Raw genomic sequence first — 17,491 nt, forward strand, 5'->3', positions numbered from 1 at the left:
AAACATACTGTGCACTACTGGACAGATGTACAGACTCACACCTGTGCATACATATAAATGAGTGTGTATTACATGAACATATGGGCATTAAAATGTATGCAGGCTAAATCTTCTCAAGCATGTCCGTTGGATTCAATCAATTCAGGCTGGTGGGAAAACCCATGCATACATATTGTGTCAACGTATAAATAATCACACGCATGGATGTGTTAATACATGTAGCCAACTTAACTATTTCACACATGCACCCTATATATGGAATAATTACACTCAAACATGGCTTCAAACAAATGCTGAGGTGCTTTCAGTTGTGACAATGTTCAACTAGAGTAAGCAATATGTATGCATTAGTGATTTAAACACAAACTGCCTCCCCTGCTAGCTGTTTGATTATAATTAAATTACATTCTTCCCAGGGGGAAAGCAGGGTTCCTCATGTCTGTGTGGTACGCCACAGTGGGAGTCAGACAGTACAACGGCAGAAGGGAGAGGGAGAGAGAGAGAGAGAGAGAGAGAGAGAGAGTTAAGTTAATGTTTACCTACTTAGTATCCTTAGTATATCTTCAATTGTAAGCACACCCTTATTAAGCTAACTTTAGCTACCCTTATGTATATTATATTTGAGTGCAATGTTACACACCTCTTTTATTCTCCTATATCTTTAACTGTACGTACACACACACATACGTATATATATATATATATATATATATATTGTTCTCATTTTACACTTGGTTTGGCAATGTATACGTATGTTTCTCATGCAAATAAAGCCCCTTTGAATTGAATTGAATTGAGTGTGTGTGTGTGTGTGTGAGAGAGCGAGAGAGAGAGAGAGAGAGAGAAAGAGAGAGAGAGAGAGAGAGAGAGAATGACACAAAATAAACGTGTATTTTAATTGATGGCATAAAAGAAGCGGGGGATAACTGCGGGGGAAAACAAACATCAAAAACATTGACACATGCAGAAGAGGCGCTCACATCGTAAACAGTCTTGCGCTGCATTGCTGTCTGCTCATTGCGTGAGATGGCATCAAGGCAATCCTTCAGAGACGCGCGGCCATTCGTCACGCCCTGTCACAATCAATTGAGTCCCGCCGACTGTCAAAGCTGTTGGGCTGTGGGGTTGATGAGAGGTGAGGAGTGCACACCGTTGACACAGTGTGGCGTAGGACAATCAATGAAGCGACCACAGGGGAGAGAGCTTCCCATGTGTGCAACCACCACGCCGTTTGTACTTTCACAGAGGCTTGACATTCTGATTTGCCTCAAGGACCGGGGAAGGGAAAGCAATGAGTCAGGACTCCTCGTGAGGTTTGGAGAAAAGAGATGAATTTCAATTATTCAGAAGGGTAAAAAGGAAGGCAGCTTTTGAATGTCAAATACCGATTGGGGCCGGGAGGCGTGAGAAGCAGAAGAAGAAGAAGAAGAGTATAAACAAATACAAGAGACTCGAAGACATCCAAAGAACTTGGATAATGCTTGAATGAAGTCTGCGGAGAGCAAGTAAACATGCCATTTCAGCTCTGAGATCTGCTGTGTTATAATCTTTATTAAAACAATCCATCTTCCTTCTCTTATGGCATTGATTTCAAAAACAATACAATCTCACTAGTTACATGAGCAATCAAAGAGATACATCAAAACAAACCAATCACATATTATGTATTTGGTTTGCATATTCAGTCTGCAGAAGGGATGCCAGTAAGAGATGCTAACAACGGAATGGGAGACGACTGAATTCGTTTTGTTTTACCTCTTCTGCCTTGATTCTGATACTGATTGAGGGGGGAGCTCGTTGCAGAAGCTCCTGGTTGTGATATTGTGCTGGAGGGGGTGCTGGTATCCCACTCACTCTCATATGCTCATCAACTGTCTGGCTTTTGAACAGAACATCTTTACACAGTTTGATGTTCACCCCCCCAAATCAGCACCAACCTTGCTCTGAGGCAAACTATGTGTTGTTCGCTTTTTGAGATGTTCTGTGAAACACTGCCAGCGATCGAGACAACAGCATCCTGCCAACGTCTTGAAAACCCCTCGCTCAATGTCTCCCTTTAACCCAGGTTTGCTTTGGGACGGACATGGGGAGAAACAACGCTCTGCGAGACATGCCTACCACTAAGAGGCCTGTGCCACGCCGACGCACGCTCCGTGAATATCAAGCACCGATAATGAAGTCATTTGTTTGAGCGTTGCCAGGTCTCCCACCAAGGCGCGTATTCATTAGTCAGTCAGTGCGTCAGGAAAAAGGCAGCTTCCCGGCGACTCCCGCAGAATATAATCAGCGTTAAAGCACATTCCCTCTGTTTAGGAAATGCGTGTGACCATATCTTGAAAAGAGAGCACCGTTGGTCTCGATATTTATTGCTTTATATATAAGACTCCACTTTGATGAAACAGTTTTGTTTTCACATTACCTTTGTCATGGAAATTAATTTGCATGGAGATGATACGTGTCACATCCTGGGGCTGTGTGTGTGTGTGTGTGTGTGTGTGTGTGTGTGTGTGTGTGTGTGTGTGTGTGTGTGTGTGTGATGGCTGCTGTTTTATTCCTATACTTGTCTAAGCAAATTGACCTTGATATAGTGATTTACAGGTACTGAAGAAAAGACTGGAAAGGTAGAGCTTAATCTGTTGGAAGTTCCACATATTGAAGGTTGATTTATACGTTTCATTCCTTTTGTAAACCACTGAGGAAGCAGAATACAGACTGTGAGCAATTGGTTTCTTCTTGGCGGCAGTGACCCCAGACCACAAGATTCACACTTGTGAGTGAGTGTGTGTGTGTGTGTGTGTGTGTGTGTGTGTGTGTGTGTGTGTGTGTGTGTGTGTGTGTGTGTGTGTGTGTGTGTGTACTGTATTTGATAACTGTGTGTGTATGTGTGCATCTGTGGCATGTTTGTGTGCAGACATATCAATAATATCTTATAGCCTACCATTGACAGTGAGTGAAACCTCCTTCTCCCCGGCCCCGACTCGCGGGACCACAGCACGGCAGACATACTTCCCAGCATCCTCCTGCCTCACCGCTTTCAGCGTCAGGATGTTGTCATTGCTCAGAACCTGCATCAAAAAAGTCAAGTCAAAGATCATCAAATGAGCAATGGCAGGAAAGGCACCTTCACATTTGAGACAGCAACAAGGCAGCGCCCCACAGCAAGGCAGCACTTAAAGGGCACCTCTCCTTAATTATTAAAATCCAATTTAGGGCCTGAGCTCAGTGGAGGAAGGGGGCTGGCTGTGCCCTTTGACGTTGACAAAAGGGAGAGGTGGAACCAGTCTGCTTCTTGGATCAAATCAACGCATCTCAAGCCAAGTGTCAGAGAGCAGAGACGTAACCTATACTACTAAATACTTCTTAGAAGGCATGGAAGCCCAGAAAACATAGTATGCCATTGAATAGTACATGTTGCATATAGCTGGCACCATCTTTCTCCACACCACCCTTCCCTGTATATTATACAGTGGCTCAAAGTCCAGATCACAGGATTGATCAGAGAAATACAGCTTTGACTTGACTGTAAAACGTGGAATGTACCAGACACTGAAACAAAGGTCTAAAGCAATATCAGTGTAAACGCTCACCACTCCTGAGCCCCTCTTCATCCAGACTATGGTGAGGGAGGGGTTTCCTGTCCAGGCACAGTTGAACACAGCGTCAGATCCCAGGTCCACCTGTAAGGACTGGGGCTCTGCAGCCATGCGAGGACCAACTGTAGAAATAAACACAACCCAACCTGATCACCATTCATCCATAATCAGGCATAAACTGTGGTGGCACCAACACTTGGAGCTCAGTATCAAAACATCACGTCACTGGCTTTACTGAGCAGCACTAAAAGGCATAGAGAAGTGGCTTTACTGAACAGCACTAAAAGGCATAGAGAAGTGGCTTTACTGAACAGCACTAAAAGGCATAGAGAAGTGTCTTTACTGAGCAGCACTAAAAGGCATAGAGAAGTGTCTTTACTGAGCAGCACTAAAAGGCATAGAGAAGTGTCTTTACTGAACAGCACTAAAAGGCATAGAGAAGTGTCTTTACTGAGCAGCACTAAAAGGCATAGAGAAGTGTCTTTACTGAACAGCACTAAAAGGCATAGAGAAGTGGCTTTACTGAACAGCACTAAAAGGCATAGAGAAGTGTCTTTACTGAGCAGCACTAAAAGGCATAGAGAAGTGTCTTTACTGAACAGCACTAAAAGGCATAGAGAAGTGTCTTTACTGAACAGCACTAAAAGGCATAGAGAAGTGTCTTTACTGAGCAGCACTAAAAGGCATAGAGAAGTGTCTTTACTGAACAGCACTAAAAGGCATAGAGAAAAGTGCCAAAGGAGCCACTCACAATAGACGTCAACATTGCGGCTGATGTTGGTGCTGCCCAGCGGGTTGGTGACCTCGCAGGACACGGGCTCTGTGAAGAAGGAGTGGTCAACAATCACCTCATAGGTGTCTCCGGAGACCTCCTTGATTATGCTTCCTCCTTTGGCCCACCTGATGAGAACAGCAGAGGGGGGGGGGGGGAGACAGACAGACAGATGGAAGAATGAGGCAGGTTTTCACCTCTCCCTCCGTGTGTCAATAAGCGTTCTTTTGTGTGAATAAATCATCATTCTGGGGCAGGTTTTTGCGCTGGCCTCAGCATCATTTCCATGGCAGCCCTCCATGTTGTGAATGGCTGTGACAAGCTCCCCAGCGACTCAGAGCAGACAGCACGTTCCTCATTACGCCAAGCAGAGAGCGCAGCGCCGAGTGCCAGGCTAAGAACAACAAATCACAAAATGACAAATAGCTCCCCCACCTTTGAAGACGTGGCTTGACACACACTGTACCGCAGACAACAGCTGACGTTAATACATTGACAGGGGATCACATAAGCAACATCTGTTTGTGTTTGTGTGAAGGATGGCTTCTGTGATGGGGGTACAGACACATCCCCATACGTGTTTAGCTAACGCTTTTATGATGTCACGGGGGCCGGCGCGCGCCGCGTGGCGGCGTGGACAGCTCGCCGCCGCTGCGCGGGACAAGAGCCATTTATAAAACAGCCAAGGCGTCTGCGGATGTCTCGGGACCTTCAATACATCATGCCTCTAAACGCTGCCACCTTCCACAATAGAGACGCGTCTGCATGCTGATGTGCCGGAGGAAAACAATGACAACAGAACTGGTGCCTGTCTCCATTTTCTGTTCCTGCCAGCCCCGAGAGCCGCTTTCACGGGATAGGGGAACTCATTTGTTTCCCATGACTAAGCTGGCCCTGTGCTTGACTGAAAAGCTATCATTTAAATGAGAACAGATTACCTCATTCAATCAGTAAGTGAAGTGAAGCAGACTTCTAATTGGGCTTCACAGGCTTTTTTTGCACATTTTCCCTCCCAGGCAGCAGACTTTTCCAAAGTTGTGTTCTTTTTACTGTGCGACAAGGATGCAGCTGAGAGCTCCGCGCACCTGTGTTGCCAAAAATATTTAAATTAGGCCAGACGGGTGTTTTTGGCCCGTTTAGCCTCTTATATAACTGATCCAGTAGTAGTGTAGAGCATAATCGTGTGTGTGTGTGTGTGTGTGTGTGTGTGTGTGTGTGTGTGTGTGTGTGTGTGTGTGTGTGTGTGTGTGTGTGTGTGTGGGCAAGTAACTATATATCAGATGCATACTCTCTTGTGGAGTCTAGGGAGAGAAGCTATATGCAGTTTTTATAGAACCACAACCTAATTCTTCGAGCAGCTACTGTACTCATCCCTTAAGTAGCATCGGCACCGGGAAAAGGAAAGCAAGTGTGCACGCTATATTTTCAATGAATGATTGTGATAATCACGATGGTAATGATGATGATAATTGTTGATGTTTATCGCATCACTCAACCAGTAGTGTGTCTGCGAATATGAAGAAGAATGGCGGGAGATGTCTCTGCTGCTGTTTCTGAAGATGACGATGATCAAGATGTTGACAATGAAATGATGACGATGTTGATGACAATGATGATGATGATAATTAGGAGAATTAGCTCATCACGATTGAGATGATCATGATGATGGGAGCGATGATGATGTCAATGACGACATTGGCCTCTAAGCAGCATTTTCTGATTACCTTAACCAGAATAAGGTCATAGTCAGAGTAAGCAATAATCAAACTAAGACATGACAGAGTGTTCCGATCTTAGTCGCATTATTGAAGTGCATGTATAAACGCACTATGACCTCTTTTCGCAGCATTTTGCGACACGTACAGTACAGCAGTCCAACTGTTTGATGACGCATGCTAGCTTCCAGCAAGTGTTGTGCAACTTATTTACAGAAGAAAAGATGGCTGCACTGGTAAAAAATAAGTCCCAAAATCTTGTCCCGACCACGGCAGCAACGTGACAGAAAGGGTTTCAGGTTAAATCCCAGAGGGAAATTCTGACGCGGGGTGTGATGTGGGCGTGGCTCTTCAGTCATTAATCAGTCTATGATTCTATGAGTCTAGCATGCAAACAGGAATATGAATGGAATATTCTATGAGCAACTCATGTAAACACCTTAATCTAAATATTGAATACTAGAATAAAGTCAATAGTCAGATTATTGCAGTCCATGTAAACGCAGTCAATGATGATGCTGATGAGAATGATGCTAATGATGATTGAGACGATCTTGATGATGACCACGATGAGAACAATGATAACCAATGCTGATTATGACCACAATTGCACATATTCTCTGCCTCTGTGTGTATGCAGAGTGCTCTACTAGCTCATACCACAGGAGGCTGAATGAGGTAAGCACAGATGTTGGGGCAGCAGGTTGAGGTTGAGGCTAGCAGGATTGGGAGGCTCAGACAGCGTTAGAGTGAGCGGAGACAGAATGCCGTCTTCTGCAGGGAGGATGGGGGCACGGTTGGTGTGCTGGGCGCTGTCCAAGACTCATGTCTAAACATAGCTGGCCCAGGGTAACACAAACACCTGCATTCCCACTGGGAGGCTAGAGGGGCCATGCTTACTCAGTAGCTGACTCACTTTACACTACTTTACCCTATTCAGGGGTTTAGCTCAGACAAAGGGTTGTGAATCAGGTGCACTTGAGTGATCGCGTGTGTTTTTATGTGTATATACAGTGTGTGTGTGGGGGGGGGAGATGAGGTGTGTGTGTGTGTGTGTGTGTGCGTGCGTGCGTGCGTGCATGCGTGGATGTGCATGCTGACACTATTATATGATATGCATGATGGAGGTATGGAATGGAAAGATAATTTACTATTTGCTGAACAGTGACAATTAAATTAAATAGCTATATCTATACAGTACCATCAGTTCCCAAATTCCCCCCGGGGATCATTAAAGTCTTTCTGATTCTGATTCTGATTCTGATCAGCATAGTACATCAAATGGTAAATGGCCTGCATTTATATAGCGCTTTTATCCAAAGCACTTTACAATCAGTAGGTACATTCACCCATTCATACACCGATGGTGGCAAGCTACCACGCAGGGTGCTGGCACACCATCGGGAGCAATTTGGGGTTCAGTATCTTGCCCAAGGACACTTCGAGGTGGGTAGGAGGTGGGAATCGAACCACCGACATCTTTTATCCAAAGCGATTAGTGGACGACCCGCTCTACCTACTGAGCTACAGCCGCCCCGTCACATCAAGCCGCACATTTGTCAACATGGTTAACACTATGCAAAGAGTGCATAGTGTTATATGCATATTCATAATGAGGACTGTCAAAATAGTGGGCAAAAAATACAATATTTTAAAAACATGTTTTGACATGGACATCTAATAGAGATGGTTGCTGCTTTGACACACCGTGACAAGAGAGACTTACTTACTTACTCAAGAGAGAATATTACTAATGGAGAAAATTATACATTTTCTTGATTAAAAAAAAAATCACATGGGGTGGAAGAAGTGCAAAGAAGGCTGTCATTTGAGTGTCCTTCTGTCGAAAGAAAAGGCGACTGCTGTGTTTACACGTGTGGCATTAAGCATTAAGAGCATGCTAGTCAAAACCAAATCACCACCAACGTGCCGCTGTAGACAGTGACATCAATTTAATTTGCTGTGTAAAAACACGTCCCTTTATCTGTATCATTTGTTACAGTGTCAGTAAAACTCTATTGTTCACGCATGATTTTCATGGATGCAGTAGGAGGCATAAAGAGAGCGCCGCTTCTCGTGTCCAAAAATGGAACGACGGAGAGCGGCTGCAAAATGCATTCATTAGCTTTACCTCTGAGATACGTAAAGAGAAGGGAGTGGGTTGAGATGGTAGAGTCAGTCAGACAAACAAAAATACAACAAACAATCCGGCACCAACAACAACATGGGAAATCTTGAAGTGCGGAGAGGATTGGGATGTTGTTTGCATGGTTGAATGTGCAGACAAGGGAGCTGATTTGCCTCGTTTGTTATTCTCCCGTTCCTCTCTCCATCTCTCTGGTGGGCTCTTGTTTGGATCGGGGAGAAGCTTGTGCGTCTCCATCAGCGGGGTGTTTGTGCGTGATTGTGATGTACGCCAGTCACCCCTCCCACCATTAACAGCAGGTAATGAAGACTTCAGAAGAGCCTCATCTCTCCCTCTCAGAAGGCGTTGATTCACGCCGCGCCCTCGAGTGCTGACTGAAACGCATCCCCATTACTCTCACTTCATTTCCACTTTCAACATCATGTTAACTTTTCAGCGCTTTCTTCCTCTCTTACCCCTAGGTCTCCTCTCCTCCACCTCCACATCCACTCTTACCCCTACACCTCCTCTCCTCCACACCACGTCCTCTCTGACCCTAGACCTCCTCTCCTCCACGTCCTCTCTTACCCCTACACCTCCTCTCCTCCACCTCCACCCCACGTCCTCTCTTACCCCACCCCTCCTCTCCTCCAGCTCCACACCACGTCCTCTCTTACCGCACCCCTCCTCTCCTCCACCTCCACACCACGTCCTCTCTGACCCTACACCTCCTCTCCTCCACACCACGTCCTCTCTGACCCTACACCTCCTCTCCTCCACACCACGTCCTCTCTGACCCTACACCTCCTCTCCTCCCCACCACGTCCTCTCTGACCCTACACCTCCTTTCCTCCCCACCACGTCCTCTCTTACCCCTACACCTCCTCTCCTCCCCACCACGTCCTCTCTGACCCTACACCTCCTCTCCTCCGCCTCCACGCCACATCCTCTCTTACCCCTACACCTCCTCTCCTCCGCCTCCACACCACATCCTCTTACCCCCATCCCTCCTCTCCTCTGCCTCCACCCCACGTCCTCTCTTACCCCACCCCACCCCTCCTCTCCTCCACCCCACATCCTCTCCCATTCCCTGACGTCGTCTCTCTTTACTCTCCCCCATGAGCTTTCAGTGAGTTGGCGCAGGTTCAGGTATCTGTAGAAACATCTCTTATTTCCATTTGCCCCTTTAACGTTGGATTTATTGCAGAGGAGTGGCCATCACAGCGGGCTGTGGGAGGTAGAAAGCGCCGTGTGTTTGACTGCTGCCCCGGCTATCTTGAGCCTGTGTCTCAAGTGTCCATCCAATTGGAGGGTGGCAGAGTGGTGTGGTGCACGCCGGGCCGGGCCAGGCCGGGGGATGGATGGCACTCTGGGGGTTGGCAAAGAGGCCGTCCATCTAAGACCCACTCCGTCCTTGTGCCGTATCTGATCTGAGCTGGACAGAGTGTATTAGTGCTGAATAACAGCCCTCACACTGCTCCAACAGCTTCCCGCTCTCCTCGGCCATATTGTCTCCAGAGGGAGGAGGTTCGGGGGGAGAGGAGGGGGGTCTCCTTCCAGAGGGAGGGGGTTGGGGGAGAGGAGGGGGGTCTCATTCCAGAGGGAGGGGTTGGGGGAGAGGAGGGGAATCTCCCTCCAGAGGGAGGGGGTTGGGGGAGAGGAGGGGGGTCTCCTTCCAGAGGGAGGGGGTTGGGGGGAGAGGAGGGGGGTCTCCTTCCAGAGGGAGGAGGTTGGGGGGAGAGGAGGGGGATCTCCCTCCAGAGGGAGGAGGTTCGGGGGAGAGGAGGGGGGTCTCCTTCCAGAGGGAGGAGTTTTGGGGGAGAGGAGGGGGATCTCCCTCCAGAGGGAGGAGGTTCGGGGGAGAGGAGGGGGGTCTCCCTCCAGAGGGAGGGGGTTGGGGGGAGAGGAGGGGGGTCTCCCTCCAGAGGGAGGAGGTTGGGGGGAGAGGAGGGGGTCTCCCTCCAGAGGGAGGAGGTTGGGGGAGAGGAGGGCGGTCTCCCTAGCCCAAGCCTCCCAAGCAGTCTTTGATGAGGCCCCAGAGCCCCAATGATGCATGGGAGCCCCTGAGTAAAATAGGTGCTTGAATATCAAATAAATCATAGGGGGGGAACTGGGGAACAGTTTTGAGCAAGTGGAAGTGTAATAAGTTACTTATACTTATTACTCCTTCAAAAAGTAATAACCCCCCCCCCCCTTCTGAAAAAGTGAAGTACAACCTGTTTAGCCAGCTCCTTTTAGAACTGAATTAACTTTATTGGAACAATAATTAACGTTACCGGAGGAATAAACAATCAGCCAAACTGCATACTTTTTATGTATTTGCTTACCTAGGACAAAAAAACTGCCAACGCAGTAGTCTCGTCTCACCAGAACTATCTGCACAGCGCTAATATGCACAAAAGTAAAAGTAATGCAGTAACTTGAAGTTACATATTAGTAACTGTAATATAATTACTGTTTTGGAAATTGTAATCCCTTACATTACCTGTTACTGGGGGAAGTAATGAAGTTAAAGTAATGTGTTACCAATGCCCAACACTGCTAGCGAATTGGTTAAAAGCAGACTTTAGTATCAAAAGTCCAGTCTCCATTACTCTCTTCTAAGCCTTTAGATACGATCGAATTGGACAGTTGACTGTGTCAACGACAGAAGGCCAGAGGAGAGGGAGAGAGCGGAGAAATAAAGAAATAAAATATATATATGGAGAGTGGGAAAGTGTCTGTTTTTAGCCACTTTTAGCCTCCGCCTCCCACCTTATTCTATTCTGTAGTTTGTCAAACCAAGGGAAAAGTCATCTCAGCCGCCACCACTTCTTAGCTCTCGATACCCAGGGGAGATGTCTGATTGTCGATCCAGTCTCATAACACTAGCGGCGAAATCCCATTGCGAGTGCAATAGGAGACCTGCCTTTGGTGTGCACCTACACAATCAAATACAAACCCTGTTTCCCACACTATCACCACCCAACCCCCTTTCTTTTTTCAAAAGGGCAGAATCCATCAAAAAAGCAACATCTCTGTTTTCCCACTTGTGAGTGTGTTGTACATCCATTTCATTTCCAGTACCATTACAAGATTCAGAGCTGGCCAATTCCCCTTGCTATCGATTTCATTCCACTTATACTTCGCTCAGTTTTGAAAACCTCCCACACAGAAAAGCATCTCTTGACAAATCACTTCAGCATTGCACTTCTCCAAGGCCACGCAAAGATGCTATGAGAATAATTAATACTCATTTTGCTGTTTTATCAAAATGCCCTCAGCTACTGTCGTAAAGGGGAAACAAATAATGAATTTAACGATTTTTTAACGTCTGAAATGTCAAGTGTAGCCATAGCACTTGTCCACCTATTGGCAACTGAGAAATTTAAATGTAATCAAGAAACTATAGAGACTTCGTGCAATGGGATCGCACCAGCCGTGATGCCCGCGCCCCGAATGTGGGCCACCTTGCTTGGACCACAAAATATTTTCAAACTCAGCCCTCATCTTGATGTCAACTCCACACCTGTAACGTTGTGTGACTGCATCTTGCAAATCTGTCCACAGACATATACTGCAACCACCTGGCGGCTGGCACAGTACTCAAAAACCTTCTGTGGTTGTTCCCGCTACAATATGTGTCACATTTTGTCATGATGACACAGACACACACACACATACACACAGAGACACACACACACATACACACACACACGCACACACACACGCACAAGGTGAAAAAAAACATACAACCTTCATCAGTGTTTAGGATAAGTATGACAACATAAAAAAAATAATTGGTGAACCATATTCCTTTCAATTCAAACTTGCACACTTGCAATCAAGCAACATTTCTCGCACAGTGCAGTACAGCACCTACTGTACTAAGCCGCTTGGGACCGGCCTTATTACTCTTTAGAATGCAACCTGATTTCAGCACAACGGTTACCGTGACAACCTCATGTACTGTACATCAAGCTCATTGCATGGCAGGTACATCATGTTTCCAGCCTCCCTCCTACGCAGTGATGGCATCAGACTGTACATGGTGCAATGATTAATGCTCTCAATAATGAAGTGGCACATTTGACTCAGTGTGCACATTTATTATCCACAAGCAGCATCCATCAGAGAGGACCTTTGTATACCACTTGAAGTGAATTCCAACATAGTTTTTCTTCCCTTTTACATTGCAGGGCAGTTCATAATGAATTATGCCACAAAACCCACACAACTCTTTGTTAGAACATCTCAAACACAAACAAGACAAAACAGTTCTCCAGAAACAGAGTGGGGGAGGGAGAGAGAGAGAGTATGAAGGATAGATGCTAGATGGACAAACTGTCAGAAAAACGATACATATGATCAATCTTTAGCATATTCCAGAGATAAGTATTCTCACCTGAACAGTGTGACCGGAGGGTTGGCCTTTGCGGAGCAGTGGAATTTCACTAGGCTGCCCTCCAGAATAGGCTGAGGCTCCACTGACAGATTGACAAGCGGAAGATCTGAAACACACACAGACACACAAAGACATCCAGTTACAGTACAGCACAGACAGTCTCCTCAGACGCCACCTAGTGAGCTGGAAACCTCAGAGCAGTACGGTACTCTGTTGTTGACATTTTTGTTGGACTGAATAAGTCTCACAGAGAGAGAGAGAGAGAGAGAGAGAGAGAGAGAGAGAGAGAGAGAGAGAGAGAGAGAGAGAGAGACAGAGAGAGAGAGAGAGAGAGAGCAAGAGAAAATGCACATTATGCACAAAAAGGAAACCTTATAAATAGTTGAGAAATCATGTGACGTCAAATGACTCAAAATAAAGTGACTCAAAATAAAGTCCCACTTTTTCCTCAGGGGGGCCTAACAGTACATTTGCAATTTGCTTTTTCTCGTGACCCAAAACTGGCACTGATTTGGCAGCCTCTTGCGTCCTGTGGATGGACCATACGTAAGTAAATCTCGTCCAATTACACCCACTAGCTCAGAGTCTTTTATTCAGCTTATCGTGCGATGCATTGGCAGCACTTACAAAGCTTTAAACAACATACTCATTAGCTTTTCCTCCAGCATAATAGGCAATTACTGCAGAATACTTTGAGGATCCATTTGAGTCTTCCTGCCTCCCACTAATGTGTCCACAGCTACTTTCTGCAGCAGAGTGTGTGTTAGTGTGTATAGTTCACAGGTGTGGAGAGAAGATGCCGTCCCACCGTTCTTTCCTCTTATAGTCATTAGCAACATTCAAAGGCAAGAACATGGCGAATCAAAGGGAAACTTGACTTGATAATGAGTCTTTCAGTAATTGGCAATTTGCAAACAGTGAATAGCCTACAACGCAAACCATTACAATTGAGATAATAAACAACCGTGATAGAAATAAATCAATTCCTAAAATAACAAGCACACAGATTATGCAAATTTAATAAACAACTTAGTGTATCCTAATTGACAAAGGTGGGATGCTTTTTGAAGATATATTTTAATTCCCAAATCAACGCTGTCCCTTGAGAAACATCTTTACCGACTGTATTATTTACCCCTCAGACTCAGAAAATGAATTCCAAGTAGGTGAAGCTGTTTGTCAGGGCTGCTAGCTTTGAAAGGGATGCTAAATATATTTATGTGCAGGCTTCAAATGCAGGAAGGCAAAGTCAAACGCGGACCTGTGTCCAATATTAGTTGGAAATAATGTTTTGTTTGTGTGTGTGTGTGTGTGTGTGTGTGTGTGTGTGTGTGTGTGTGTGTGTGTGTGTGTGTGTGTGTGTGTGTGTGTGTGTGTGTGTGTGTGTATTCTAATCTGTATGAAGCAGCAGAGGATGATTGGCGTGTACTGTATCCCATCAGGGCCATTCAGTCTCCAGTGAATTATCAATCAAGGAAAACATCTGGGACTCGCTGCATTCTCCTGCTCAGTGTTGCAACCATCATCTAAGTAGTCTGAAACAAACCCCGATGATCAAAAGTTTGTTGGAAGAAAGCCGAAGCACACATTGATGTGTATGTGTGAATGCTAGTTCCAGTATTCTACCATAGATTGAAGAGAAAATATATTTCTTGTTGGAAATTCTCACCACTGTGCCAAAGCGAGACACTTTTAAAAATTAACAGTTGCAAATCTGTGCGGTCATAAAAGCAAATTATTCCTCTCAAATTATTCCAAATGAACTCCAGCAGTGGCAACAAACAGAGCCTTTCATCTAAAACGCCTCTTATGTCACTGAGTATCCATTCAATCAGACCACGTGTGATTTCTGAGTGCACCAATAAAACGTGCTTAATTAAATATAGTTAGACTGACATTGTTGAAGAGGGTTCTTTTGATCTGTGTGACATGCTGCATACAGAAACAGAGCAAAAGTTGCTTCAGGGAATAGAAGAAAGAGAGATTTAACATTACAAAGTCTAGGGGAGCCTTAATAGGTGGTAATTTTCTGAGACTGCTCCGGAGACTCAAACAGCAGGCTATAATCACATCTCTGCCATTGCCGATGCTATTTGTAGCACCAATGGAACACTGGTCATGCTGGTAGCAGGGATAGGAGCAGATACAGTATATGACGAGGAGAAGGTGCTGGATCTGGGTTTGATGCAGGTTTCAGCAATCTGTTCAGAAGGTGTGCTCACTCTACTGTATGCGCTCGCTGTCCAATAAGCCTAATGTGGTAATCAGGGAGTGTGTTTGGATGTGGCTGTGAGCACGCGGCTCCACAGAGAGCTACTAGAGGCGCACCGACACGACTGTTATGAAGCCAAACAACATTGTGTATAGTTATGGGGAGTGGATTGCTGTGTCTGTGTGTGTGTGTGTGTGTGTGTGTGTGTGTGTGTGTGTGTGTGTGTGTGTGTGTGTGTGTGTGTGTGTGTGTGGTTATGGAGAGTGGTTCGCAGTGTGTGGGCACGGAGCGAGAGGAAAAGTGCTTTTTACCCCGTGGCTGTGCAGATGCTCTGGGCTGGCTCAGCTGCCACTAAGCCCCAGAGAGGGGGTGGTCCAGGTGCCATACTCCTCCATACATGCACGAACGCACGCACGCACGCGTGCACACACACACACACACGCGCACACACACACACACGCATGCACGCGCACACACACACACACACACACACACACACACACACACACACACACACACACACACACACACACACACACACACACCTCATCTTCCCCATCAGGACAGGCCTTTTTTTTTTTTCCAGGAGATTGCCCCCCCATCCCCACCAGCCACTTCAAATCCACAAGCCCCACCTGTGCCAGGTCTTCCTGTGCCAGTACAGAGAACAACAATGTGGTCTGCTGGAAGACTCAAGGCCACAATGTACCAGCAGGTCTACAGAGCAGCCAGGTGTGTGTGTGTGTGTGTGTGTGTGTGTGTGTAGGTGTGTGTGTGTGTGTGTGTGTGTGTGTGTGTGTGTGTGTGTGTGTGTGTGTGTGTGCGTGTGCGTGCGCGTGTCAGACCTGCCTACTTGGGAGTTAAAAAAAATGTGAATCATGGTCTCGACTGGGGACTCAGCTGGAGAGTGGGCATGAGAATCACACCGGGTGGGAAAGGGTGTTCTTGGTGATGTCATCGGAACCGAATATTAGCCTATCAGCAGACCCAACTGCAGAAGTAGGTTTCAACCCCTAGAGGGCACTCTCACTGCATGAAAATTATTAAATTAAATTATTAAAAAAATAATAAATTCCGGACTATAAGGCGCACCGGTGTATAAGCCGCACCTTCAAAGTTGACTATTTTTTTCTTATATAAGCCGCACCGGACTATAAGCCGCGGGTGTTTTAATGGTATTTTTTTTTTTTTTTTATTTATTTTTGTGTTTTAATGTTTAATTACCATATGTAATGCTCCCATTTATTAACATTTCAACAAAACAACATAACACAACACCACCTGTGTTGTTATTTACAGTGCACACAGTGTCATACAGTGTCATACAGTGTCATACAGTGTGGTGAAAAGAGGGCAAGAGAGGAAATTAAAACAGAAGTGGCTTTATAGTTAGAAAGAGTGCTAAAAAAGAGAGATTTTTTTTTTTTTTTTTTGAAAAAATCCATAGATAAGCCGCACCGTTATATAAGCCGCAGGGGCCAAAAAAGCCCAAAAAACGGGAAAAAAGGTGCGGCTTATAGTCCGGAATTTACGGTAACAGTTTACTCTCAAATGTGGAGATTTTGCCCAGAATCCTTCAGCAAAACTACACAGAAACCATATACATTGGTTTAAAGCTGAAAAGAAAAGTTAGTCGAAAATGGGGACACACACCCGACTTAAGACCAGGTGATTGGGGACAGTGGGTGCACTGCAATTGGCGACAAAAGCTATGGTAAAAAGCTGATTTTGGCATCAGTGGTTATGGTTATGGTTAGGGTCAGTCTCCAGGGAATGCATGTAATGTAAGCAGCCCAAAAGTGACCAAAGTAAGACTGTGTGTGTGTGTGTGTGTGTGTGTGTGTGTGTGTGTGTGTGTGTGTGTGTGTGTGTGTGTGTGTGTGTGTGTGTGTGTGCACACGTGCATGTGTGTGCTTGTGTGCATGGCTGTGCCTGCATATAGGCACGCATTGGCAGGAGCTTGTGCTTATGGAAGTGCACGTGGGTGTATATGTCATAACGTAGCAGGAGACCGAGCTCCAAGCTGTGCAGCAGCAGTGTGAGGGAGGTGTTTTTAGCTCTGGCCACGGTTAATTTGGTGGACAAAAAGGTGGGCAGAGAGGACCTCAGGGGCAAATTGACAGCTGTGCCAGTGGTGGAGGTGGTCATAAAAATCCGCTGAGAAGCTCGAGAGGGAGGGGAGAGAGAGAGAGAGGGGGGGGGAGAGAGAGATGAGAGAGAGAGGGGGGGGGGGGGGAGAGATGAGAGAGAGAGAGGGGGGAGATCTGGAGGTGGCAGTGCTGGTAATAGACGCCATAATGTGGAAGTTAATTTGCAGGCCTTTCTGCCAAAAGCGCTCCTCTACTGTACGTTCCAACCATGCCAAACGTCTTCTTGTTGTGGAGCTGCCAAGGGACTCCTAAGGACACCGACGCTCATTACTGTCAATTCTACGACTAATTAGAGTTCTTTTAGGATGATCGAAGTGTGACAACTGACCCTTCCGAAAAGAGACCTCAGCGCCTCCCTCCCTCCCGGGACAATATAGTGGCATGATAGCTTAACATCCTTTTCCAAGTCCGTCCAGCAATTTGCCGGATAGCTCCAACTCCCTACAGAACCGCGAGCAAAGAGGGTCAGGGGAGCAGCAGCTGTCAAAAGTCTCAGGGAGTGGATCAGCCAGTGTCACTTACCTAACCTTCAACCCTTCA

General features: G+C 46.1%; 1 protein-coding gene across 1 annotated transcript in view; it reads right to left on the reverse strand.

Moving 5' to 3' along the window:
* kirrel3b (kirre like nephrin family adhesion molecule 3b) overlaps nucleotides 1-17,491 on the reverse strand; it is a gene marked incomplete at both ends in the record, with an annotated part of 93,260 nt that overhangs the window by 28,330 nt on the left and 47,439 nt on the right. The window contains 4 exons of the mRNA XM_083637576.1: nucleotides 2,939-3,065; nucleotides 3,588-3,715; nucleotides 4,345-4,493; nucleotides 12,590-12,695. Coding sequence (XP_083493702.1) covers nucleotides 2,939-3,065; nucleotides 3,588-3,715; nucleotides 4,345-4,493; nucleotides 12,590-12,695 — 510 coding nt within the window. The remainder of the gene's footprint in view (nucleotides 1-2,938; nucleotides 3,066-3,587; nucleotides 3,716-4,344; nucleotides 4,494-12,589; nucleotides 12,696-17,491) is intronic.

Source organism: Poromitra crassiceps (assembly GCF_964638095.1).
Source record: "Poromitra crassiceps genome assembly, chromosome: 5".
In the NCBI taxonomy this organism is placed as follows: Eukaryota; Metazoa; Chordata; class Actinopteri; order Beryciformes; family Melamphaidae; genus Poromitra; species Poromitra crassiceps.